At 43.5% G+C, this 26549-nt stretch overlaps 1 protein-coding gene and 1 long non-coding RNA gene across 2 annotated transcripts; one reads left to right on the plus strand and one right to left on the minus strand.

Annotated features, from left to right (window-relative positions):
- Positions 1 to 830: 830 nt before the first annotated feature.
- LOC120976260 (uncharacterized) lies at positions 831 to 2317 on the minus strand. The gene is made up of 2 exons (XR_005771508.3): positions 1711 to 2317; positions 831 to 1119 (listed from the first exon to the last, which is right to left on the minus strand). It is a non-coding gene; the product is annotated as an uncharacterized lncRNA (long non-coding RNA).
- Positions 2318 to 6296: 3979 nt separating this feature from the next.
- On the plus strand, positions 6297 to 11959 carry LOC109781394 (probable disease resistance protein At1g61300). The gene is made up of 3 exons (XM_020339999.4): positions 6297 to 6578; positions 7597 to 10651; positions 11223 to 11959. The coding sequence occupies exon 2, from the start codon at positions 7704 to 7706 to the stop codon at positions 10587 to 10589; it is 2886 nt and encodes a 961-aa protein (XP_020195588.1). The 5' UTR covers positions 6297 to 6578; positions 7597 to 7703; the 3' UTR covers positions 10590 to 10651; positions 11223 to 11959.
- The last annotated feature ends 14590 nt before the right edge of the window (positions 11960 to 26549 follow it).

Here is a 26549-nt window from a genome sequence, read left to right on the forward strand (position 1 = left end):
AAAAAAGTGTCGTATGGAAATTTAAAATATACAAACAAGAACAATCATTGTATAACAAAACGATTGCCTTTTAAGCCTGCATTTATATAGGTTTGAATTAAAAATCATCATCGGTTGTTTTGTGAAATTTTGTTTTTCTATTAGGGAAAATCCTAGAGAATAAAATCCAGCCCTTTGTCCCTCTGCTGTTAGGTCAAATACTCAAGTAGAGATCGGCTGGTCGACGATTGGCATGTGCATGATTTCTAATGATTGTGATGTAACAAAAATAATTAAAATATGATGTATGATGAGGGAAGATGAGAATTGAGAGAGATTAGTAGATAGTGTGCTGTATTAACCTCGGCTAGTTTGTTGGCTGAACCTGAAGAATTGGCCAGTGAATCAGCGGCATGCGTCGCCGTGTGAGTCAGATCGATAGGGATTAGGGAGAGCAGAGGCGAGCAGGCGGCAAGGGCACGGGAGTACATGACGGCGGCGGCGTAGCGCTAATCCAGCCCGCACGCGCTAATGACAGAGAGAATGCCCAGCCTTTAGCGGAGGCCATTCTAGCCTTTCCAAGGACTTAAAACGACTCACTAATGGGCTTTTACATGGGCCTGTTTCTTTTTTTCAGAAGTCACGTTAAGATAGGGGGGCGCTGATCCGCAAGCGAGCGAACGGGAGAGATGTCGGGACCATCTGAGCTCGGGCTTAGAATCGAATTTTCAAAGGGTTAGTAGCTTCTTAATGTTAAAAGTCAAACTTGTTTCCAGGTTTCTTGCCTGTGGATGAAGGCACGCGGAATCTGTAAATAAACACATGATGGTGTTTATGCAAAAACAACCACGTTACAAATTAACTGGGCAGTAATCATGCATGTTCACACGTTTACACAGACAAAATTTATTATTGCCAAACTTCATGAATCCTCTGTGTAAATGAACCTCGTAATGCGATGCTGCATTGTCTCCTACTCATCACAGACGTCGCAGACACAATAGACTTTTGTGAAGGGGTAAACGCCAGTACAATAAGCATTCTTGACATAATGTCCATGGTAGTCTCTGGCGCAGTCTTTCCAACAATATTCATTTATGCACGCTGCGCCCTTGTTAGCACGGTGCTCTGTGCAGGTCTCTGAAAGGAAACAAAAAATTAGTCGTCAAACGTGTGTGTACATACATACATACATACATACATATATGTGTGTGTGTGGACATCTCACCAAGACCAGATAAGTTAAGGCCTTGAAGGAAGATACAAACGGCCTGTTATTTTATTTATGTAACGTATACTTAGCATATTCTATCAGCGCGTACATTTTGAAACTGGGCTACAACAGACGGTGGAAACACATTTCCACATTACAGTATTTTCAAAGAAATTCCCAAAGTTGCTTGTGGAAATACGTGCAGTTGCACGTTCTAGTGTAAGAAGACTGTATAATATACTTTCTTCTTTGCAAATTGAAAAATAAGACGGTGTGAAAATAGCAATTTCACCAATAACAATGCGCATCTTTGCGAGAAAATAGAACAATACAGATACAAAAAGTTCATGCTTGTTTTGCTTGTAATTGCATGATTGGTTTCCACTTGGAACTGTGAGTATATCAAGATGTTTTGATGCGCTTTTCTGTCAGAACTCTAAAATTAGCGCTGCTATTTGGCTTGGCAAAAACAGAGAGTGCCCAAAGAGAGACAAGAGGGAGAGGCAACGAGCAAATACCAGCATCAGCACAATTTCCTAGCAGCAGAAGCACCGTGAGAAAACATAGAGTAGTTTTCCCCTCCATACGTCCGTGCTCTTGTTTCTGTATTCTCTCTCGTTTGGATTTGGGTGCGAGGTAGCATATGTAATGGCATCCTTATATAGGCCTCTACAAAATCTAGTTTTAATAACTAAATTTTCTCAAGATAATCCAGATTTCTCACATAAATTCCATATATACGGATTTCTATTGCATTTATTATTTAAGCACTCAATTTTGGCAAGACCAAACAGATTTGTCCAGGGTAGTACATTTATATAGGCCTCATTAGCTGTCTCCCCAAGGTAGTAGATTTTTTTTGTGAGTGATCAAGGTAGTACATTTAATTACCCAGATTATTTTTCTTTATTCTCATTAGCTGTCTCCTAGAGGTAGTAGATTTGGCCAGGCTTTTTATTTATTCTCATTAGCTATCGCATTATACCGATATCCATTTATCTAAGAGAATGTTGTCCCACGACCATTCGCTGGGGGGCAGACTCCAGCGAACGCCCTGTTTGTGGTCCGATCACGCGGCATAGATCTTGGTTCAAGGCGAGTGCCATGTTGGTTTTATGGAACCGTTCTCTGGAACTGCTGCTAGGGGTGAACTGCTGGGGGGTGGGGGGGGGGGGGGGGGGGGGGGCGGAGGGGGGTGGTCTCGAACTCGTGACCTGCCGCATGCGTGGCATCCCGCTTACCACTTTGATTGAAGTGGGTTTTGTGAACACATATGCTTTTTTGTTCGGTTCTGGTTTATTTCTTTTTTGTTATTTTCATTGTCGTTCTACTAGCAAAAGAGCCCGTGCATTGTAACAAGAGAAAAAAAAACTTCACACCCATAACCCAATAATCACGACTTAAGACCTCAACATGTCCACGTCCTTTATTTCAACATGGTATTTAATTTTGTTGCCACTTATCCTCCTTTGCACCCTCGCTGATGGTGACCTCAGTGCTCACACCACCACAACATGTTTTAATATGGCAAATCCTAAGGCGTCTCTCTCTCTCTCTCTCCATCCATAAGATTAGCAATCTGCTTTTTTGTGAGAGCTTTTGCCGACCGGTGTCGGTATGAAAGAAAGACGGATCGTGCGCTGTTGATTAAGGCTGCATCATAAATAGCATATAAAAATGTTTAACAAGTAGAATAACAGCATATTCAAATTATACACATTTTTGTAATCAAGTTTCATATATAACATGTTAAAATTGGAGTTAAGATTTAATTTTTTAAAAGCAATTGATATGGACTGAGGGTTAATTAGCAGAAACAACATTGAATTTTCTACAAAAGTGAAACGTCATTTAAAACTGGACTACTGGTTGATTACCATGAACCGAAGGGCGATTTCAGCATAAAAGAGAACATTGTCTCTGTCTCACTAAAAATTGGACAGTGGGTTGATTAGCAGAAATATCAACGGGTTTTCTACAAAACACGCGAGGGATGGGCATAAACAATCCTCCATTTATTAGTGTATTAATATAGATTTGTCTTATTTGATTTTTTTTAACAAATTTAAGAAAGAATAAAAATTTGTAAAAACGTCCAACTTTTCAAAATATTCATGTATTAATATAATCACATATTTCTATTTTTTCAGATTTTATTTTACATATTCAGGTTTAAAAAATGTTCAAAACTTCTGAAATTCTGGAAATTTTAAAGTATTCAGAACTTACTTTTTTCTTTAAAATGTTCACTTCTTAAAATAAATATGATTTTCATCCTTTTTAAAAATGAATGAAAACTACCTATAATAGGAAAAAATCTAAATAGAAAAATAGGATAAAATATGTTTTTTAGTAGCTAAATGCCTGCCGAGCTCATCTGCTCCTGCGCATGAACAATAAAATAAAATGAAATATTAGAAATAATTGATTTTTTTTACATAGAAGATGTTTTAGTGTGTGAAGTTCGTGCCAAATTTCAGCTCATTTGGATATCTGAGCAGCTCTCTGCAGAAAAAAAAATACAAAATTGGGGTATATGAAAAGGTTTACTGTTCATGCACTGTTCGTGACCGATTTTTTTTTCCCTGAGAGTTGCTCCGATGTCCAGATACTCTGAAATTTGGCATGGACCTCATGCACTAAAATATGTCCCACAAAAAAAAATAGAATTTTGTTGAATTTGTCTAGTATTTTTTTTAAAATTACTGTTCACCCATATCAAATGAGCTCTGGACCCAAAATAATGGACATTTGGTTTCTTTAATTTATTAATTACAAGCAGACCCTCGCTCGCTGATCACTATTAATCTGCGTTTTTTAATCTGAACACACTGCACTCTATTGATCATTAAACAAATTGAACAGGAGCTACATGAGGCTGTCCCAACTGTTTCTTCGGTTTACTGAACTCAAGTTCTATTATATACCTTTTGACAAAACCGCTCATGACCAAAGGCCCCTGAAATATTTGGTCATGTAGAGCCTTTCTGCATGTGTGCCAAATTGCCCAAAGTGTCACAAGTTGCTTGGTGAAATCTGCACGTGGTTTTTTTTAGAAAAGGAGGATATACCCCCGGCCTCTGCATCTAGACGATGCATGCAGCCATATTATTAATTATTCACAAAGACCATATAAAGTGATACATCAATAAGCCTGAAGCCACCACCTTGGCAACGCTGTTTTGAGTAGTTGCTGCATCTGTAATAAAATTAGATGGATTATGACTTTGACGTTTCCTTAGTTTGTAGTTTTTGAGCGACATGTTCTTTAATATGAATCTTCTAAATAAATTAGCATCCCTTTGGACCAAGTCAGGTGTGTGTTTGGCATTGTTCTTGTTTTCCGTCTTTGCCCCTTTCAGAGACTTCTTGTTAGTCATCTGAAGCTACCTGTACTTCTCCATGATCATTGTGATTTGTGAATAGTGGTTGGGTGTTGCTCTGGTCTATGCTAGCAGTGAAGTGAATATGTTCTGTGCATTACTTTTCATCATCTGAGCACTGGTGGTGAACACTGTCAAACGAAATAAGTGTCTTCTTTTTGAATTCCAGGCTGTTAGCAAATTGTGGGTTGTTCACCTTGCTTAGCCCAGTAAGGGACCTGAAAGCGTAGAAACCGATCAACGGATAAAGCAAACTGCTTGCCAAGTTGCCATGTATCAGGCGCAAGAACAAGATGATGCTGTCGACTCTGAAGAAACTGAAAATGACGTGCGCCAGCGGAGCTGGGAAGCTGAAGGGAGTGTCATCCAACAAATTGTGAGTTGGGAATAGTGGTTGGATTGGATGGAGCTCCCTCTCCGATTTATGCTAGAAGTTAATTACTAGTGCTAGTAGTACTAATATGCATTACTTTTCACACTTCTGATGACTGATGGTGAACAGGGTCAAACAAATAACAAAATAGTATTCTTTTTATTGTCGCGCTATGAGCGATGAACTTGGCATGGATTGTGTGCTAGCTGTTCACATTGCTTAAGCTGCCCACAAACAAGTTATGAATAGGATAATTCCATGTAGCTCGATCAGGACAACCACGGCCTGAACCTGAGAAAGTGTGGTAGATTCGCCACCACGGTTCGCCCGACTTCTATTCGATAGGCGGATAAAGTAAAGGAATCACTTGTCATTCATGAGGCACAAGATGATGATGGATGCCGTGCCATCCAGTGTCAACTCTGAAGAAACTGAAAACGAGCTAGGTGTGATGGGCATCAGGTGCAAATACGATGCCGTGCCTGCTACCGGCTGTCGACTGACTTGACTCTGAAGAAACTGAGAACAAGGTGCCGATGAAGGATTCGCCAGCGGAGACAGGAGCCTGAGGGAAGTCATCGGCGTAGGCTCGTGGGTCTAGGCTGGCAGTTCGGCGGGGTCGGGGCGTGGAGCTGCCGGTAAGCTCGGTATGTACTGTATTTGTAACCGGGATATGCCGTGTCGCTGCTGAAGAAATGGACCTCTGAACTGAACCTGCCTTCCAATTCATCTACCCAAATTTGCACCATGTTGAACCGTTGGGTGGATCGCTCGTGCATGTCATTTTACTACCCCGTCATGGCAGTAACGGGTCAATCCATTCAGATTTACACATGGCATAGGACCGAGCAAGTTTTCAGACCTGTCTTTTGGCGCCATATATGGCGATAGAGACTGAAGAATGTTCTCTTCTTTTTTTTTTCTATAAACAATAGCCGCTTAGAATCAACAAGGCCGTACCTTTTCTTCTTCTAGAAACTAGAAAAGTTGGAGTAAATCCAGTTCCGTGAGTTTGCCCGAACATTTCTCATCCAAAACATGCCTTCTTCTTCCAAGAACAAGCCTTGCTTCCGCGAATGGGATTTGCGCGGAACTCCAGCTCCCCCGCAAGCACGACGAGCTGCAAATAAACATCCATGGGCCGAGGAAGGCTCAAAGCCCAAGTGGGGATGGTGATAGTCGTGGGCTGCTGCCACCCACTCAATCTGTTTCTCAAGAAAAGAATTACTCACTCGACCGGCCTGTTCTCGAAAAAGAAAAAAAAACCTCGGCCGACCAACCAACCAGCGGCCGTCCCCTGGTCGCCGTCGCTGACCCCGCCCCGGATATAGGATCCACGGTCGCCGTCACGGTCACCGTCGTTACCCCGCTCCCCAGTCCGCAAGACGCGGTGCCATCGATGGCCGCGGAGAGGAGCGCAGCACGTTCTAAGGCAACTGACGGGCTCAAAGTCAGTCAGCGCGGGGAATTTCGCCTCAAGAGGCCAAGAATTTCTCTCCGCCGGCCGGTCGCCTCCGAAATTTCCAGCGAACGCCGCAAGGCTTCTCCTTTACAACCACCCGCAGGCCCCCCGTCACTGGCCTATCTTTCTCATCTGAGGTTGCGGAGGGTTCTGCTTCGAGGATCTAAGGTACGGGCCGGGATCCCCTTCCCTCACTCTTTTACTTCTTGCTTGAAACTGTTTGTCAAGCTCTAGGCTTCTCTCATCCATCTTATACTTCTGCCTAGTCAACTTTAACTGGATTAAGGCCTCGCCACATATGCTGTTTATCCTCAATCAATGCGTTGGCCTGCTCGATTTCTTTTCTTGAATAGGGCTGGCCTTATTATACTAATTTTCGGTGCGAGTCTTATAGTCGTATGCCTACTCAATTTAACTGGAATAAGGCCACACACACACACAATAGGAGGATATATATCCAGCTGATGTGTTATTTTCACTTGAGAAACTGGAATAGGCTTATGTGATTTATCTACTCAATTAAACCTGAACAGTCTGAGAAACTTGTAAATTTAAGGTCAATGTAGCTTGTAATAGTTAACTTACTTCAACACGAACTTTGCTAGTTACCTTATTAATGCAATACGATATTTCACTATGAAAAGGATAAAAGAAACTGAATGGAAAATTGTATCATGTGCTTTGCCTCACTGCTCATCTAATCTAATCTCTACATTTTGTTGGCGATGAACCTAATCTCTACATAGTACACCCTCTGCTCCTAAATGTAAGACGTTTTGGCAGTTCAAAACGTCTTACATTTAGAAACAGAGGTAGTCGCCTACCCTTGACAGATCGCCACATAGAATGATAGTTCAGGATATTAAGAGGCTCTTTGGTGAAAGGGATATCTCTATTGCTCATGTAAGTAGGAATCAGAACGCTGTTAGCCACACCCTTGCTGCTTTCGGACAATCGGAGGGCCGAACTGCAGTTTGGTTGCGCTCTGGACCTGCAGACGTTCCTTTGCTATGTAGGAACGAATATTCCAACAGTTGAGCAATGAAATCCTTTTACCCCGCAAAAAAAAGAAAAAGAAACAGAGGTAGTCGAAAACAAAAGAGGTTTCCGCAGATTGATACATTTGTATTTTGTACTGGGTGTATACGACCAATATATCTGATGCTTCTCGCAATCTTACCTGCAGGTCCCACTTTTGATAGGCATACTTCAAACTTTTGGTGTTGTTATCAATTGAAGGATAATCAGCTTGTGAACCATCACCTTGTTCACTGCCTTCTTTCACTCTTATATATGGCTGTTTCTGCACTCATTGATTTCATAACTAGTACTGTGGCATCCCACTTATGGAACCCTGTGATTACACGTATGAGATGCATAATAGAGAAGGAAGAAAATATTGGCAAGCTCGACAGCACTATAAGGAATCTAGAAGCCAGGAAGCAGGAAATCCAAATCCGTCTTATGAACTCCGAAAGGAAGCAAGAAACATGTAACCCTGAAGTTGCAGAATGGCTAGAAAAGGTGGCAGAAATAGAAAGTGAAGTGAATGAGATGAAACACGGGCAGAGGAAGAGAAGGGCCCAGTCTTTCAGTTATTGGTCAAATTATGAAACCAGCATGCAGGCTGCCAAGAAACTCAAGGAAGCTCAGATGTTGCATGAGAAGGGATCCTTCAAACAGGTGTCGATCGAGGTTCCACCATGTTTCGTGCAAGAAATTCCTACTGTACCTTCAACACAAGGAACTGACTGTAACTTAAGCAGAGTTCTCCAATACCTCAAAGATGACAGAGTTGCAATTGTAGGGGTATGGGGAATGGGAGGAGTTGGTAAGACCACTTTGCTCAGGAAAATCAACAATCACTTCTTGGGTGTAATCGAAGAAGACTATGGATATGACCTTGTTATATATGTTGTGGCTTCTAAGGCGTGTCGAATAGGTCAGCTTCAAGCAGACATCTCTGAAAAGATTGGACTCTTCCTGAAACCAGGCTCTAGCATTGAAACACGAGCTTCATTCATGTTAAGTTTCTTAAGACGAAAGAAGTTCTTGCTCCTGCTAGATGATTTATGGAATTATTTGGATCTAGCAGAAGCTGGTATTCCATATCCTAATGGCCTGAATAAACAGAACGTAGTTCTGGCAACACGTTTTGAGAGTGTTTGTGGACATATGGATGCTCACAATAGGGTCTTCCTGGAATGCTTGGACCAAGAAGAAGCTTGGAAATTGTTCAAAGAAAAAGTATCAGAAGAAACCATTAATTCAGATCCTAGGATTGAAAAGTTAGCACATGTAGTTGCAGAAGAATGTGGGGGCTTGCCCCTTGCTCTTGTAACTATCGGCCGTGCAATGTCTACAAAGAAGTCTTATCATGAATGGGCACTTGCTTTGTCATTTCTGAAGAAGTCCCGCATTCATGAGATCCCAAATATGGGGAATGTTGGCCACCTATACACTAGGTTAAAGATAAGTTATGATTATCTGCAGGATAAGCAGATCAAAGAATGCTTCTTATGTTGTTCTTTGTGGCCTGAAGATTACTCAATTTGGAAAGTTGAACTCATAGACTGTTGGATGGGGATGGGTTTGATAGAGTATGATACCATGGAAGAAGGATACCACAAGGGTTACTCCATTATTGAGTACTTGAAGGATGTGTGCTTGTTAGAAACCGGCTACTTGGAAGATAGTGAGGTGAGAGTACATGACATTATCCGAGACATGTCACTGTGGATATCTTCTGATTGCAGTAAGGAGCACATGAAATGGATTGTTCAAGCTGGGATAGGACTTTATAATATTTCTAATACGGACATTGAAACATTTAGGTCGGCCAGAAAGATATCTCTAATGTGCAATTACATCACCGAACTTCCTCAGGCCTTGAACTGTCCGAACCTCCAGTTTCTGTCACTACAACAGAATTTTCGGCTCAAGGTCATACCCCCTTCTTTTTTGAAGAGCATATTATCTGTGACCTACTTGGATTTGTCCTGGGTTCCCATCAAGGAACTTCCACAAGAAATTGGCATGCTGGTTGAACTCCAATATCTCACACTGAAGCAAACACACATTAGATTATTGCCTATTGCTATTGGGCTACTAAGAAAGTTAAAGTTCCTGGACATGAGCTATATGGATTTCTTGGAGAAGATACCCTATGGTGTTTTTACAAATTTGTCAATGCTACAGGTTTTAAACCTATATGGTAGCAGGTATGCCGGCCGCGAAGCAGATTTTGATCCAGCAAACCACATGGATTATGATGAGTTTAGTGTCGAAGAATTATCTTGCTTAAGTCTAGGAATAACAGCAAAGAGAGTGAGTACTCTGCAGAGGCTTTTTGATGTACCTGGAGTCCACTTGAGATGCCTTGGTTTATATGAATTGAATGGAGAGAGATCTCTTACTCTCACCTTAACGGAAAGTATCCTTGTTCTGAATGTAATGGGCTGTTCTGATTTAGAGGACTTCTGCATTATGAACAAGCCACAATGTTATGAAGACCATCTTGCAAGGCTGGAGTACCTAACCTTTTGGGATCTTCCTCGACTTGAGATGATTAGTATGGAGCATCTTCAGAACCTTCGTGTCCTTACGGTGGGGAGAACTTATCAACTGTTAGACCTGTCCTGCATTTTAAAGCTACCGTATCTGGAGCATTTGAATGTGTCTTGCTGTGATAAAATGAAGCAGATAGTTGATATACAAAATGTTATTGACACAGAAGGAAGATATGAAACACCGATTCAGGCATTTCGGCAACTGAGAGTTTTGCAATTAAATTCGTTGCAAAGCTTGGATAGCTTATGTAATTCTAAATTGGATTTTCCTTCTTTGGAATACATTGATGTGTTTGCTTGCCCGAAGATGAAGAAACTACCTTTTGAGCAAATTGGTAAACTGAAGAGGATCAGAGGGGAGCAAACATGGTGGGATAATCTCGAGTGGGACGATGAAAGCAGTTCCTTGTCATTGTTGGCGTCTTTTAAGTCGTCAGAAATTTGCTCGGCATCCTTTAGGCCAGAGCTAGATACTACTGTGATATCCTCCTCGCCGAAAGCTTTCTTCACCAAGAGGCAGCCCATATTGAATTCATCAGTACGATTCACATCCTATCCACAATCAATTTTTGAAACAGAGGAGTTTGATGGGCATATGATGATGGAATAGTTTTACTAGTATCGTCTACCAGTTTCCCAGAACATCACGCTGACTTTCATTAGCTGCTCAAGGTATGATTTTTTGATACTACACCATTGTTCACCTACTGGTTAATCAATTCTATCAATATTAGAAATACACAGTCACGCTATTCTGTTATTTTATCATGTACGATAACTCTACTTTCATTGTCAGTTTTCCCGATTTGACAGGTTCAGTTTGATGGTTAAAAAAATAGTTACAAAATGTAAGGTGCACCTGTTGAGTAAAGCTTACGATTAGTTGCTGAAGCGTTGGACCAAGTCAAGTGTGTTTGACCTTGTTCTAGTTTTCGGTCTTTATCCCTTTCAAAGTTGTTAGGCATCTGAAGCTACCTGTACTTTTCCACAACCATTGTGAATTGTGAACTCTGGTTTACGCCAGAAGGGAATAGATCAAAGTTGTGTGTTGTTTACCTTGTATAGCCCAGCAGCTCTTGATTGCATACTAACACTAGACAAACTTCTGTTGCAAGCTGCCCACAGACAAGTACTAGGATAACTCCATGTAGATTGTACTGTATTAGACAAGACAGAGAAATCAATTGGTCGAGTGTTTATGTTCTAACTTCTAACACCAAGTCTCATTATGTTCCATGTGCAGATGGCAAGCTCTGTTTGACTGAATCCATCCATCGTGAATTCGTGATTTTCCATGTCCTCCTGGCCGAACCGAACAGAAGGAAGTTGGATCGGAAGGCCACCGCCGGAACCTGAGAAAGCATAGAAAGAATGAAAGATCCACCACCGCTCACCTGACTTGAAATCGATCAACGGACTGCTTGCCATGCATCAGGCACAAGAACAAGATGATGCTGGTGCCACCGGACTGTCTGTCGACTCTGAAGAAACTGAAAATGATTGTGCGCCGGCTGAGATGGGAACCTGAAGGGTGTCATCGACTCGGGCTGATTCACCCACCACTTCGGGGAGAAAAAGCTGGCGGCGGCGTGCGGGCCCAGTCTGGCAGTGTGGTGTGCAGCTGCTGATAGGAGGCTCAGTATATGTTGTAACCGGACCGTTTTTACCGCTTGATCATCCATCCATGTCGTTGTTCATCCTAGGACCCCAGCTTGCATACTGAATTGTTTGCATATTACTAGTACTTAATTACTCCTACTATGCAGTAACCGAGTAACGGGTCATTCCATTCTGATCACACATGCCATTGGACCAGGCAATTTTTCAGACTTTCTTTTGGTGCCGGTGCCATATATAGACCAAGGAATATATTTTTTCCCCTGTAAAAGAACAGCGACTGAAGTCTTGTTCAGCAGCATCTTAAGCTCCCTGTACTTGTCCACAACCATTGTGGGTTGTGAATAGTGGCAGGATTTGATGGAGCCGTGGTTTGTGCTGGATTTCAATGAATCATATGCTTTTTACTTTCACCATCTGACGGCTGATGGTGAACACGGTCAAACAAATAACAAAGCAGTTTTACTTTTATTGTCCGTCGTGCTGTCAGCGATGGATTGGGTATGCATGCATTGTGTGCTCGCTGTTCACCTTGCTTAAGCTGCGCACAAACAAGTCGGAGAAATTCAACTGGCAGTAGTTCTAACTTGCAAGACTACTTGATTACGTTGATCGTCGGCCGATCCGAGCTTGATTTTCCATGGCCTCCTGACTGAACCCCGCCGGAGGGAAGGTCGATCAATCAGGACAACCACGGGTGGAACCTGATAAAGTGTAGTAGATTCGCCACCACACTTTAAATCGATAGACGGATAAAGCAAAGGAATCACTTGTCATTCATCAGGCACAAGATGGTATGATGGATGCGGTGCCATCCAGTGTCAACTCTGAAGAAACTGAAAACGAGCTGGGTGTGATGGGCATCAGGTGCAAAGATGACGGCGTGCCTGCCACCGGCTGTCGACTGACTTGACCCTGAAGAAACTGAACATGAGGTGCCAGCGAAGGATTTGCCGGGGGAGACGAAAACCTGAGGGACGCCGTCGGCGTAGGATAAGCTCTGTATGTACTGTATTTGTAACCGGGATCTGCCGTGTCGCCGCTGAAGAAATAGACCTCTGAAGTCTGAACTGAACCTGCCTTCCAGTTCCTCTACCCCAACTTGCACCATGTTGAACCGTTGGTTGGATCGCTCTTGCATATCATTTTACTACCCGAATTTGCCCCAACGTTCGTCCAATCCAAAACATGCCTTTTTCCAAGAACAAAGGCTCGATTCCCCCCGCTGTCATTACATCAATCAATCAACAAAACTAATGGGACTGTACACATCATAACAAACGGTTGTGCTGGAGCTTTCTACCTAGTTGAGGTCACAACCACATATGTGCCGACAACAGAGGACCCTTTTGCAATAGAAAAGGGACTCGATCAACCGTACGGGTTAATAAGAAAATCCTCATCCCCTTGGATCAAGTATTCAAATCGAGTCAGACAGCTCGCGTTTAACCATCTGATCTTGTTGAGGCCGTGTTCGTGTCTCATCTTCGAAGGTGCATTCCTGAACTTAAACAACTCAACCAACTTGTGTACTACCCCGTCCGATCCACAATAAGTGTTGTGGTTTTAGTTTAAATTTGAACTCGTGGATCGGAGGGAGTAGTACTTGTTTGTTTACTTGACTATTGTGACTTTTGCGAGGTGGGATTGAAGCTCTTGCATGCTTATGGTAGATGCGAATAGGTCACGCTGGGTACTGCACCTCGGATGGCGAATGAATACGGTCAGTCTTGGCCATCTAAGCAGTTTAATGTTTGATTGGCGTATCGTCCTAGGTCAAGTCCACGTAGTCTCATCCGGGACTAGTCGGAGAAATCAACTGGCAGAAGCAAAGGCTGGACGAAAGTCCAAACATGAACAGACAAGTTTTCCTCCTCCCTAGAAGCAACTCCCGGGTGACTAGGGTTTCCCCTCTCCCCATGCACCGCCACCGGTACACCTCGCCTCTGATGGCCTTTGGGCCACGGAGGTGCGGAAGACCCTAACCCTCACCGGCAAGAGGGGCATCTGCTCTCATTCTTGTTTGGTTCAACATCTCGGTTGGGGCGATGTGGCGGCGACGATGCCCAAGTCTGATCCATGTCCTGACGATGCGTCTAGCGTTGTCGGAGGACGTGTGGTGGTGTGTCTCCGTCGGATATCACGGGATTCGGTCGGTGCTGATCTTTGATGGTTCTGTTCGAGTCTAGTCTTCAGTAAAATGTCTACATCTTTTATCCTTTCCAGTCTGCACTTCTCTTTCCGAGGACGGTTGTTGTTCCGATGCGTTGTTTAGGCCTTAGCACGATGAATTTTTAACCGCCCGCTACAACAACTTTTGCCTGCCTCGGTGAGGAAGAAGCGATGACACCGGCACGGCTTCGGCTCACTCCAGTACTTGTAGTCGTCGCTAAGTGGTCTACGGACCTAGATGTAGTTTAGTTTAGTTATTCCGGCATGAATGGATCGAACCTTTCTTAAAAAAGGAACAAAGGATGGGCGATAGGGCGATCGAGACTAAACCAACAGAACTTCTCGAATAGAATAGCCACTTAGAATAAGCAAACGTTTTTTTTTTTGCGTGCATGTGTAGAAAAACAGGATCGGGAGCTCTCCCTGTTCCATTTCATCGCGTGGCATTCAAGAATTGGAGCAGTGGCAGCAAGGTGCATGCACGCATCTTTGGAGTAAACTAAAGTAAAGCCAAGCCACCATAGCAAGCTGCTAACCACACAAGGGTTGTTCTGGAGCCTTCTGGATTGAGAATTCGAGGACTGGCAGCAAGGTGCATGCACGTATCTTTGGAGTAAACTAAAGCCAAGCCAAGCTATACCCTATATCAATCAATATATATATATATCATACCATCTTCTTTCCGCCCGTACGCCATTAGAATGTCAAGCTCCTTAATTAACCACACAAGGGTTGTTCTGGAGCCTTCTGGATTGAGATTACGATCACGGATAACATAACACAAGACCCTAACAGAAAATAAAAAGAAAAACGAGCGAGCAAAGCAACTCGATCGTTGAGGGTTTTTTAAATCCTCGTTTTCTTCGGACCAAAGTTTGGGAGGTCACGCGTTTTATTTGATCTCGTTCGTTGTTGCGTCCATTTTTGGTCCTAATCCTCAATCTTGCAAGGTGTGTCAACTTAACCAGTTTGTTAAGCACACGTCGATCGAGCTCAGCCTTTTTCTTACAGCAGCACGTCGGTCGGCAGCGGGATGAGCGGTTGCGGTACGAGTAGTGATATGATAAAAAAGAAGATAAATCTGCGTGTGGTCTGACCTGATCGTTTGAGACCGACCGGGCGGTCAGAGCAAGACTGGCAGTAGTAGGTAAGAAAAGGTGGTGCAGCCAGGAGCGGCCCAAGCTAGCATTCGCCCGAGTTGACTGCCTCGGTCCACGCTGACCGGCTTAATTCACCAGACGCACGTACTGATGGAGTAGTAGTTTGTCTCCATGAATGAAGTGGCATCGAATCAATCGAGCGAGCTCGACAAGCACGCACCGCCGGAGCCTGAGAAAGGGACTAGTAGCTGGAACTGGGGGATGGGTCATGGCACGGGAGCCTTCCCTTTCACCTTTGAGGCCCAAGGCAGGCACCAAGCACGTACGAGTCGTCCGCGACGGGTGAGTCGTGAGATCGGAGACTAGCGTCGCTCGCGCGTTCCACGTGGACGGACCCTCGCCCCCCGCACGCCGCATCCTGCTGCCACCACTGCCTTTGACATTCGGGCCGGCACCTCTCTTCTTCTGCCACCGTACGTCGTGCAGCTGCCCCGCCAGCCCCCCTTCCTTCCTCCCTCCCTCCGGTCCGGCCGAGACGAAGTCAGACCAGAGGCGCCACCATCCCTGCCATGGCGTGGCCGCACGTCGCCCCGCACCCACCCCGTCGCCCGGCTCCCACGATGACTTGCTAGCTTTGGACGACGAATCCGGCAGACTTGCGACTTTGCGAGTGCTTCCGCGACGGTGGCACGCAGATGCTCCACCCATCGTGGTAAAAGTACATGCATGCGTGCATGCGTGCGTAATCACACACGTTTCGACGAGCCCAACGCTTGCTAGCATCAAAATGCCGCTCATTCCTCTCCCTTTCTGCCCACGAGCACCTTTTTAACCTTTGCAGCTCCCTCCCTTTTCATACCATACCGTTATTACACCAACCACTCCCCGGCCACCGGCCACTAGTATAAACTATTCTGGTGCCAATACATATGTTCTAAAAATGCCAAAGATTTTGTCCGCGTCCATCTCCCGGGCCCGGCCCCGTGTATCTAGCTAGCGGATCCACGACCAGGGCCTTCTCGACGGGGAATCGTTTGAATATGCAGTGCACATACGTCTTCGACCCATTGGCCGGCGATACGTCTTTCTTCGATACATATGCGGTGTAAAAATGCGGGACGTTTTTCAAGATTTCCATGTACGTGTACACATCATCGCTTGGTTGGAGTATTACGAATGAATGCATAAAAGAATATACATATGATGAGGTACGTACTCGCTTGTTTCTTTACAAAAATGGCTTGAATTGGTCGGTCAAGTCTTGCAGTTGAGATAAGCGCACCAAAACAAGTCTTGCAAGTAAGCTAGCTGCTCGGTTAACTTGTCGCCATCGTCCAACCAGCATGCTTGGAATAACTTGGATTCGTAGAGGGGTTGTAGACAGTTGACTTGTGCCTTCTTTAATCCTTCTGTTTTTTCATACAAAATCTGTCGTTTTCAGCAAACACACACATAGAAAAACAAGTTGAGAAACCATGGCATAAAAATAATCATTTCAAACAACTATGGATATACACACCAACTATGCAAAACACGCAGACACGGTTTCGGAAACCAACTTTACAAATGCACGCTTATTTTCAATTTTTTTTGAATTTACTGTTCATGGTGAGCTCAATTGAGCTCGCGAGCAGTTGGGGACTTTCCATGCCAAAGGTACTTTGACCAACATGTCTTGTGGATCACAAAACACTAACATCGAGCACTGACCAAACTATGCAAGCCACATTGTTGTTTCCCTAAAAAGTGTGGGACTAATTTAGTCACATTTTGCTTCTAGATTCCCAAAGGAGAATGGGCCTACCGAACTACCAAGCAATCAGTGACTTCCTCATAGTAGTAACCACAAGAGTTCCACAAGTCCACATCCAACCATCTTAAGAACTACAATATATATTTCGGATCAAAACTCTCGTCGCGCCCGTCCTTTGCCTTCACTTCGAAGCCCCGAGTTTTCCATGTCGCAGAGTTGATCTTCCGGGGACCGCCTTATCTGGATCCTCCACCTCCGCCGACTACGGCAGATCTTCGTGCAGGTCCATGCAGTGGCGGAAGCGGGAAGGGAAAAATTGGGGTCGAGAGCGGTGACGATCGGAGCAAAGAGGATGGGGAAATGGCGGGGGGTTGGTGCGAAACAATGCGGACCGCTATAAATGTGTGGGCTCCGCCTCGGTTTTCAGTGGGCCGGGGGTGTCGAAGTCCTACATGGCGGATGTCCGGATTCTCACATAGCCTCCTGGTTTGCTTTCGTTTTGCGAAAAAAAATGAACGCACCGACTGGTCCGCAGACAAATATGGGACCCCGTTGGCTGACTTGTGGTGTCTGGACAGCTCGACCCAAACTTTTGCATGTGATTTGAGGGTCTATGTTGGAGATGCCCTCATACCCATACTTAGGAACTTCATGAAGATATTTGTTGGATATTTCGGTTTAGATCAAGAGTTTTGTCACGGTCTTATATGAAATTAAAATGTACTCCCTCCGTAAACTAATATAAGAGCGTTTAGATCACTACTTTAGTGATCTAAACGCTCTTATATTAGTTTACAAAGGGAGTAGAATTTATAAATATCTTTATTTTTTGCTATCTATTGAAGAACTCTAACAGAAAAGGACAAACTAACCCAAGAAGAACATAAGTAATCTACAAACAAAACCTAATTACTTTTCCTATAAAACCTTAACATACACTAATCCATAGATACATGCAAGAAAGACTATATCTAACATGATTTGTCATATTTATAAGTGTATCAAAGTTGGAAAAAATCTACGTGACTTATATTGTGAAATACAATTTGAGATGAGCTGAAAGTAACTGGAATACTTATATTTATGTGGTCAAATTTATTAGGTGTAATAGAAAACTATATTGATGATTAGTATTGATTATGTCGTCACTTTACAAAAGAATATAACTCTACTAAAATTAAGAGATTAATCAATTAATATGTTTACTTTTTGGTTTATTCGCCACGATCAACAATCATCATTGAAATCGGCCAAAATAGTCATAGTCACGAGGTTTATTGAAGATATCATGATATCTTTCCAAGAACCTGTTGTACTCCAGACTTTTTTTAGAAAGGTTTGAGCAGAGTCCGCGGGCGGCGGGATCTGGTCTTTTTTATTACACTATTAACAAACAATGATTATTCTTCCTAAAAGGTTTGAGCGAATGCATTATTTCGTACGAAACGAAGTGTAATGAAATCCTTATAAATTTTCTAGAAAAATAGAAGTCCCTAAAATAGGAAATAATCATAACCAAACATCCGGTGAAGAAGATTTTAGTAGTAGTTCAAACTTGCAGTAAAAATTCTTTGACTCAAAGAGGAGGCCACGCCACGCGACGGCCATGGCCACGGACATGGCACGGAGCCAGCCGGATCGCGCCGCCATGCCGCTCGCCGCAAGCTCGATCAAGACAAGCACCGCCTGAACTTGAGAAAGTGTGGTAGATTTGCCATCGCCGTTTGCTCGACTTAAAATCGATAGATGGATAAAGCAAACCACCTGTCATTCATCAGTCACAAGATGATGATGTTGTGCCGTGCCGGTGCCACTGACTCTGAAGATACTGGAAACGAGCTAGGTGTGGTGGGCATCAGGTGCAAAGATGATACCATGCCTGCCACCGGGACTTGACCTTGAACAACATGAAAATAAGGGGGAGACGGGAACCCGAGGGACGTCGTCGGCGTCGGTATGGTATTTGTAACTGGGATATGCCGTGTCGGCACTAAAGAAATAGGCCTCTGAACCTAACGTGCCTTCCAATTCATCTGCCCAAACTTGCAGCATGTTGAACCGTTGGTTGGATCGCTGGTGCATGTCATTCTACTACCCCCGTTATGCATGCAGTAACGGGTCAATCCATTCTGATTTACACATGGCATAGGACCGAGCAATTTTTTTTTAAAAAGAACCCCGTATATTAATTAAGTAAAAAGGTCATTACAATCATTCATTACAAATTTGGCCACGCAGGGCGGAACACTATTAAGAAGAATCCCATCAATTCTACTAATAAAGCTAAACTTCGCAATTTCGTGAGCCACCACATTGGCTAGCCGATTGATTTTCGCAATTTTAAAGTTTTTGATCATCCCAGAAATACTTAAGGCTTCTTTCTTCAGATCAACGAGAGGAGACCTGTCAAGTTTCTCATTTGCAAGGAAAGAACAAACAAAAGCACAATCTGTCTCCAAAATAATGGACTGATGAAGAGTGATACCGATATAAAGGCCTGCCAGGCATGCGCGTAGTTCAGCTTCATTCACGCTAGAACACTGGCCCAGAAAGTCCCACGAAGAAATAATAACTTCACCGGACGAGTTTCTAGTAACCACCCCCACACTGCTGACATTAGTACTTCCCACATAACTGACATCGACATTGATCTTGATATAATCATCTGGGGGAGGTTTCCACAACACATGATCTTGTAGTGGTGCCGAAACAGATATCGCTCCTCCCAATTTTCCTTTACCTTTGTTACTAGGACCAAGCTCAATAGTGTCGTGACAGGACGTAAAAGAAGACCAATAATTGTCCACAAAAATTGCAGAAGTAGCAATGGATTCCTTCCCCTTGCCAAAAATTAAATCATTTCTCAGCTGCCAAGCTCGCCAGAAAAGAAACAAAATCTGCTCTGGCTTTTGCAAGCTCAAATGATCCAACAAAATCGAAAGCCAATCTGGTCCCGAGAATTTGAACAAATCTTCTTCAGGAATATTCCACAACTCTCTCAAAGCCAATCGCAGAGCACGAGCCTTTGAACAAGTAATGAGAGCATGAAAAGAACGTTCATCTTCTACTCCACAAATAGAGCACATACCCGAGCTAATCTGGTGGTATTTAACTCTATTAGTATGGACCGCCAAGCTATCGGATGCGACATGCCATGCAAAGATCCTTATTTTCTGAGGAATGTTAGCTTTCCAAATTAGATTCCAAAGCCTTCTTTCTCCATTTGGTTCGCCACTAGATTGACCCACTTTATTCTGACTATCCTTCAACTTAAGTACAAAATTGTACGCACTTTTAACAGAAAATAAACCATTCATCTCATAGTGCCACGCAATAAAATCTCCATCCCCAAATGTGTGAATACAAATCTTAAGAATCTGCTCTGCATCATGGGGATAGAAAAGGTACTTGATCAAGTTTTCATCCCAAACCTTTCTCCCGCTCAAGAACAAACCTTTCTCCCACTCAAGAACCTTTCTCATTGTGCCTTTTAGCTGAAATTTTAAGACCAGAGCTCCTGGGTAACCAATTATCCCTCCAAATATTAATGCTAGATCCATCACCCACCCGCCAAATGACTCCCTTCTTAAGTAGTTTCAGACCATGCATCATACCTTGCCAAGTCACTGATGCAGAATGTGGAAACACCGTATCAAGAATATGTCCCTGAGGATAATACTTTGCCTTCATCAGCTTAGCACACAACGAGTCTGGATGAACAAATAACCGCCACGCTTGTTTACCTAAGAGGGGTTGGTTAAAAGATCTCAGATCCCGAAATCCCATACCTCCCTTTCCTTTAGTGAAGGAAATATGCCCTAGAGGCAATAATAAAGTTATTATTTATTTCCTTATATCATGATAAATGTTTATTATTCATGCTAGAATTGTATTAACCGGAAACATAATACTTGTGTGAATACATAGACAAACAGAGTGTCACTAGTATGCCTCTACTTGACTAGCTCGTTGGTCAAAGATGGTTATGTTTCCTAGCCATTAACATGAGTTGTCATTTTATTAACGGGATCACATCATTAGGAGAATGATGTGATTGACTTGACCCATTCCGTTAGCTTAGCACTCGATCGTTTAGTATGTTGCTATTGTTTTCTTCATGACTTATACATGTTCCTATGACTATGAGATTATGCAACTCCCGTTTACCGGAGGAACACTTTGTGTGCTACCAAACGTCACAACGTAACTGGGTGATTATAAAGGTGCTCTACAGGTGTCTCCAAAGGTACTTGTTGGGTTGGCGTATTTCGAGATTAGGATTTTTCACTCCGATTGTCGGAGAGGTATCTCTGGGCCCTCTCGGTAATGCACATCACTTAAGCCTTGCAAGCATTGCAACTAATGAGTTAGTTGTGGCATGATGTATTACGGAACGAGTAAAGAGACTTGCTGGTAACGAGATTGAACTAGGTATTGAGATACCGACGATCGAATCTCGGGCAAGTAACATACCGATGACAAAGGGAACAACGTATGTTGTTATGCGGTCTGACCGATAAAGACCTTCGTAGAATATGTGGGAGCCAATATGAGCATCTAGGTTCCGCTATTGGTTATTGACCGGAGACGTGTCTCGGTCATGTCTACATAGTTCTCGAACCCGTAGGGTCCGCACGCTTAACGTTTCGATGACAGTTATATTACGAGTTTATATGTTTTGATGTACCGAAGGTTGTTCGGAGTCCCGGATGTGATCACGGACATGAAGAGGAGTCTCGAAATGGTCGAGACATGAAGATTGATATATTGGAAGCCTATATTTGGATATCGGAAGTGTTCTGGGTGAAATCTGGATTTTACCGGAGTACCGGAGGGGTTACCGGAACCCCCCCGGGGTTAATGGGCCATAGTGGGCCTTAGTGTAGATGAGGAGAGGCGGCCAGGGGAAGGGCCGCGCACCCCTCCCCCCTAGTCCGAATAGGACAAGGAGAGGGGGGCGGCGCCCCCCTTTCCTTCCTCTCCTCCACCTCTTTCCCCCTTCTCCTATTCCAACAAGGAAGGGAGGGAGTCCTACTCCCGGTGGGAGTAGGACTCCTCCTGGCGCGCCTCCTCCCTGGCCGGCCGCACCTCCCCCCCTTGCTCCTTTATATACGGGGGCAGGGGCACCCCAAGGACACAACAATTGATCGTTTGATCTTTTAGCCGTGTGCGGTGCCCCCGTCCACCATAGTCCACCTCGATAATACTGTAGCGGTGCTTAGGCGAAGCCCTGCGTCGGTATAACATCATCATCGTCACCACGCCGTCGTGCTGACGAAACTCTCCCTCAACACTCGGCTGGTTCGGAGTTCGAGGGACGTCATCGGGCTGAACGTGTGCTGAACTCGGAGGTGCCGTGTGTTCGGTACTTGATCGGTCGGATCGTGAAGACGTACGACTACATCAACCGCGTTGTGCTAACGCTTCCACTTTCGGTCTACGAGGGTACGTGGACAACACTCTCCCCTCTCGTTGCTATGCATCACCATGATCTTGCGTGTGCGTAGGAAATTTTTTGAAATTACTACGTTCCCCAACTGTGGCATCCGAGCCAGGTTTTATGCGTTGATGTTATATGCACGAGTAGAACACAAGTGAGTTGTGGGCGATATAAGTCATACTGCTTACCAGCGTGTCATACTTTGGTTTGGCGGTATTGTTGGATGAAGCGGCCCGGACCAACATTACGCGTACGTTTACGCGAGACTGGTTCTACCGACGTGCTTTGCACACAGGTGGCTGGCGGGTGTCAGTTTCTCCAACTTTAGTTGAACCGAGTGTGGCTACGCCCGATCCTTGCGAAGGTTAAAACAGCACCAACTTGACAAACTATCGTTGTGGTTTTGATGCGTAGGTAAGAACGGTTCTTGCTAAGCCCGTAGCAGCCACGTAAAATTTGCAACAACAAAGTAGAGGACGTCTAACTTGTTTTTGCAGGGCATGTTGTGATGTGATATGATATGGTCAAGACATGATGCTAAATTTTATTGTATGAGATGGTCATGTTTTGTAACCGAGTTATCGGCAACTAGTAGGAGCCATATGGTTGTCGCTTTATTGTATGCAATGCAATCGCCCTGTAATGCTTTAGTTTATCACTAAGCGGTAGCGATAGTCGTAGAAGTATAAGATTGGCGAGACGACAACGATGCTACGATGAAGATCAAGGTGTCGCGCCGGTAACGATGGTGATCATGACGGTGCTCCGGAGATGGAGATCACAAGCACAAGATGATGATGGCCATATCATATCACTTATATTGAGTGCATGTGATGTTTATCTTTTATGCATCTTATCTTGCTTTGATTGACGGTAGCATTATAAGATGATCCCTCACTAAATTATCAAAGTATAATTGTTCTCCCTAAGTATGCACCGTTGCGAAAGTTCTTCGTGCTGAGACACCACGTGATGATCGGGTGTGATAGGCTCTACGTTCAAATGCAACGGGTGCAAAACAGTTGCACACGCGAAATACTCAGGTTAAGCTTGACGACCCTAGCATATAACAGATATGGCCTCGGAATACGGAGACCGAAAGGTCGAGCATGAATAATATAGTAGATATGATCAATATAGTGATGTTCACCGTTGAAACTACTCCATCTCACGTGATGATCAGACATGGTTTAGTTGATATGGATCACGTGATCACTTAGAGGATTAGAGGGATGTCTATGTAAGTGGGAGTTCTTAAGTAATATGATTAATTGAACTTAAATTTATCATAAACTTAGTACCTGATAGTATCTTGCTTGTCTATGTTGATTGTAGATAGATGGCCCGTGCTGTTGTTCCGTTGAATTTTAATGCGTTCCTTGAGAAAGCAAAGTTGAAAGATGATGGTAGCAATTACACAGACTGGGTCCGTAACTTGAGGATTATCCTCATTGCTGCACAGAAGAATTACGTCCTGGAAGAACCGCTAGGTGTACCACCTGCGCCAGCAATTGCAGGCATTGTGAATGCCTGGCAGTCACATGTTGATGACTACTCGATAGTTCAGTGTGCCATGCTTTACGGCTTAGAACCGGGACTTCAACGACGTTTTGAACGTCATGGAGCATATGAGATGTTCCAGGAGTTGAAGTTAATATTTCAAGCAAATGCCCGGATTGAGAGATATGAAGTCTCCAATAAGTTCTACAGCTGCAAGATGGAGGAGAATAGTTCTGTCAGTGAGCATATACTCAAGATGTCTGGGTACTGCAATCACTTAATACAACTGGGAGTTAATCTTTCGGATGATAGCGTCATTGACAGAATTCTCAATCACTGCCACCAAGCTACAAGAGCTTCGTGATGAACTATAACATGCAAGGGATGGATAATACGATTCCCGAGTTCTTCGCAATGCTAAAGGCTGCGGAGGTAGAAATCAAAAAGGAGCATCAAGTGTTGATGGTCAATAAGACCACCAGTTTCAAGAAAAAGGGCAAAGGGAAGAAGAAGGGGAACTTCAAGAAGAACAGCAAGCAAGTTACTGTTCAGGAGAAGAAATCCAAGTCTGGACCTAAGCCTGAGACTGAGTGCTTCTACTGCAAGCAGACTGGTCACTGGAAGCGGAACTGCCCCAAGTATTTGGCGGATAATAGGATGGCAGGGTGAACAAAGGTATATGTGATATACATGTTATTGATGTGTACCTTACTAATTCTCGCTGTAGCACCTGGGTATTTGATACTGGTTCTTTTGCTAATATTTGTAACTCGAAACAGGGGCTACGGATTAAGCGAAGATTGGCTAAGGACGAGGTGACGATGCGCGTGGGAAATGGTTCCAAAGTCGATGTAATCGCGGTCGGCACGCTACCTCTACATCTACCTTCGGGATTAGTTTTAGACCTAAATAATTGTTATTTGGTGCCAGCGTTAAGCATGAACATTATATCTGGATCTTGTTTGATGCGAGACGGTTATTCATTTAAATCAGAGAATAATGGTTGTTCTATTTATATGAATAATATCTTTTATGGTCATGCACCCTTGAAGAGTGGTCTATTTTTGTTGAATCTCGATAGTAGTAATACACATATTCATAGTATTGAAGCCAAAAGATGCAGAGTTGATAATGATAGTGCAACTTATTTGTGGCACTGCCGTTTAGGTCATATCGGTGTAAAGCGCATGAAGAAACTCCATACTGATGGACTTTTGGAACCACTTGATTATGAATCACTTGGTACTTGCGAACCGTGCCTCATGGACAAGATGACTAAAACGCCGTTCTCCGGAACTATGGAGAGAGCAACAGATTTATTGAAAATCATACATACAGATGTATGTGGTCCGATGAATGTTGAGGCTCGTGGCAGATATCGTTATTTTCTCACCTTCACAGATGATTTAAGCAGATATGGGTATATCTACTTAATGAAACATAAGTCTAAAACATTTGAAAAGTTCAAAGAATTTCAGAGTGAAGTTGAAAATCATCGTAACAAGAAAATAAAGTTTCTACGATCTGATCGTGGAGGAGAATATTTGAGTTATGAGTTTGGTCTTCATTTGAAATAATGCGGAATAGTTTCGCAACTCACTCCACCCGGAACACCACAGCGTAATGGTGTGTCCGAACGTCGTAATCGTACTCTACTAGATATGGTGCGATCTATGATGTGTCTTACTGATTTACCGCAATCGTTTTAGGGTTATGCTTTAGAGACGGCCGCATTCACGTTAAATAGGGCACCATCAAAATCCGTTGAGACGACACCTTATGAACTGTGGTTTGGCAAGAAACCAAAGTTGTCGTTTCTTAAAGTTTGGGGTTGCGATGCTTATGTGAAAAAACTTCAACCTGATAAGCTCGAACCCAAATCGGAGAAATGTGTCTTCATAGGATACCCAAAGGAGACTATTGGGTACACCTTCTATCACAGATCCGAAGGTAAGACTTTTGTTGCTAAATTCGGAATCTTTCTGGAGAAGGAGTTTCTCTCGAAAGAAGTGAGTGGGAGGAAAGTAGAACTTGATGAGCTAATTGTACCCGCTCCCTTATTGGAAAGTAGTTCATCGCAGAAACCGGTTTCTGCGATGCCTACACCAATTAGTGAGGAAGTTAATGATGATGATCATGGAACTTCAGATCAAGTTGTTACTGAACCTCGTAGGTCAACCAGAGTAAGATCCGCACCAGAGTGGTACGGTAATCCTGTTCTGGAGGTTATGTTACCAGACCATGACGAACCTACAAACTATGAAGAAGCGATGGTGAGCCCAGATTCCGCAAAATGGCTTGAGGCCATGAAATCTGAGATGGGATCCATGTATGAGAACAAAGTGTGGACTTTGGTTGACTTGCCCGATGATCGGCAAGCCATTGAGAATAAATGGATCTTCAAGAAGAAGACTGACGTTGACGGTAATGTTACTGTCTAGAAAGCTCGACTTGTTGCACAAGGTTTTTGACAAGTTCGAGGGATTGACTACGATGAGACCTTCTCACCCGTAGCGATGCTTTAGTCTGTCCGAATCATGTTAGCAATTGCCGCATTTTATGATTATGAAATTTGGCAAATGGATGTCAAAACTGCATTCCTGAATGGATTTCTGGAAGAAGAGTTGTATATGATGCAATCGGAAGGTTTTGTCGATCCAAAGGGAGCTAACAAAGTGTGCAAGCTCCAGTGATCCATTTATGGACTGGTGCAAGCCTCTCGAAGTTGGAATAAACGCTTTGATAGTGTGATCAAAGCATTTGGTTTTGTACAGACTTTTGGAGAAGCCTGTATTTACAAGAAAGTGAGTGGGAGATCTGTAGCATTTCTAATATTATATGTGGATGACATATTGCTGATTGGAAATGATATAGAATTTCTGAATAGCATAAAGGGATACTTGAATAAGAGTTTTTCAATGAAAGACCTCGGTGAAGCTGCGTATATATTGGGCATCAAGATCTATAGAGGTAGATCAAGACGCTTAA

The sequence above is a fragment of the Aegilops tauschii genome, chromosome 3, assembly GCF_002575655.3.
Source record: "Aegilops tauschii subsp. strangulata cultivar AL8/78 chromosome 3, Aet v6.0, whole genome shotgun sequence".
NCBI classification, from domain to species: domain Eukaryota; kingdom Viridiplantae; phylum Streptophyta; class Magnoliopsida; order Poales; family Poaceae; genus Aegilops; species Aegilops tauschii.

Bases quoted from the DNA above. Each gene is read 5' to 3' on its own strand.
- LOC109781394 (XM_020339999.4), top strand. From the start codon at position 7,704: ATGGCTGTTTCTGCACTCATTGATTTCATAACTAGTACTGTGGCATCC.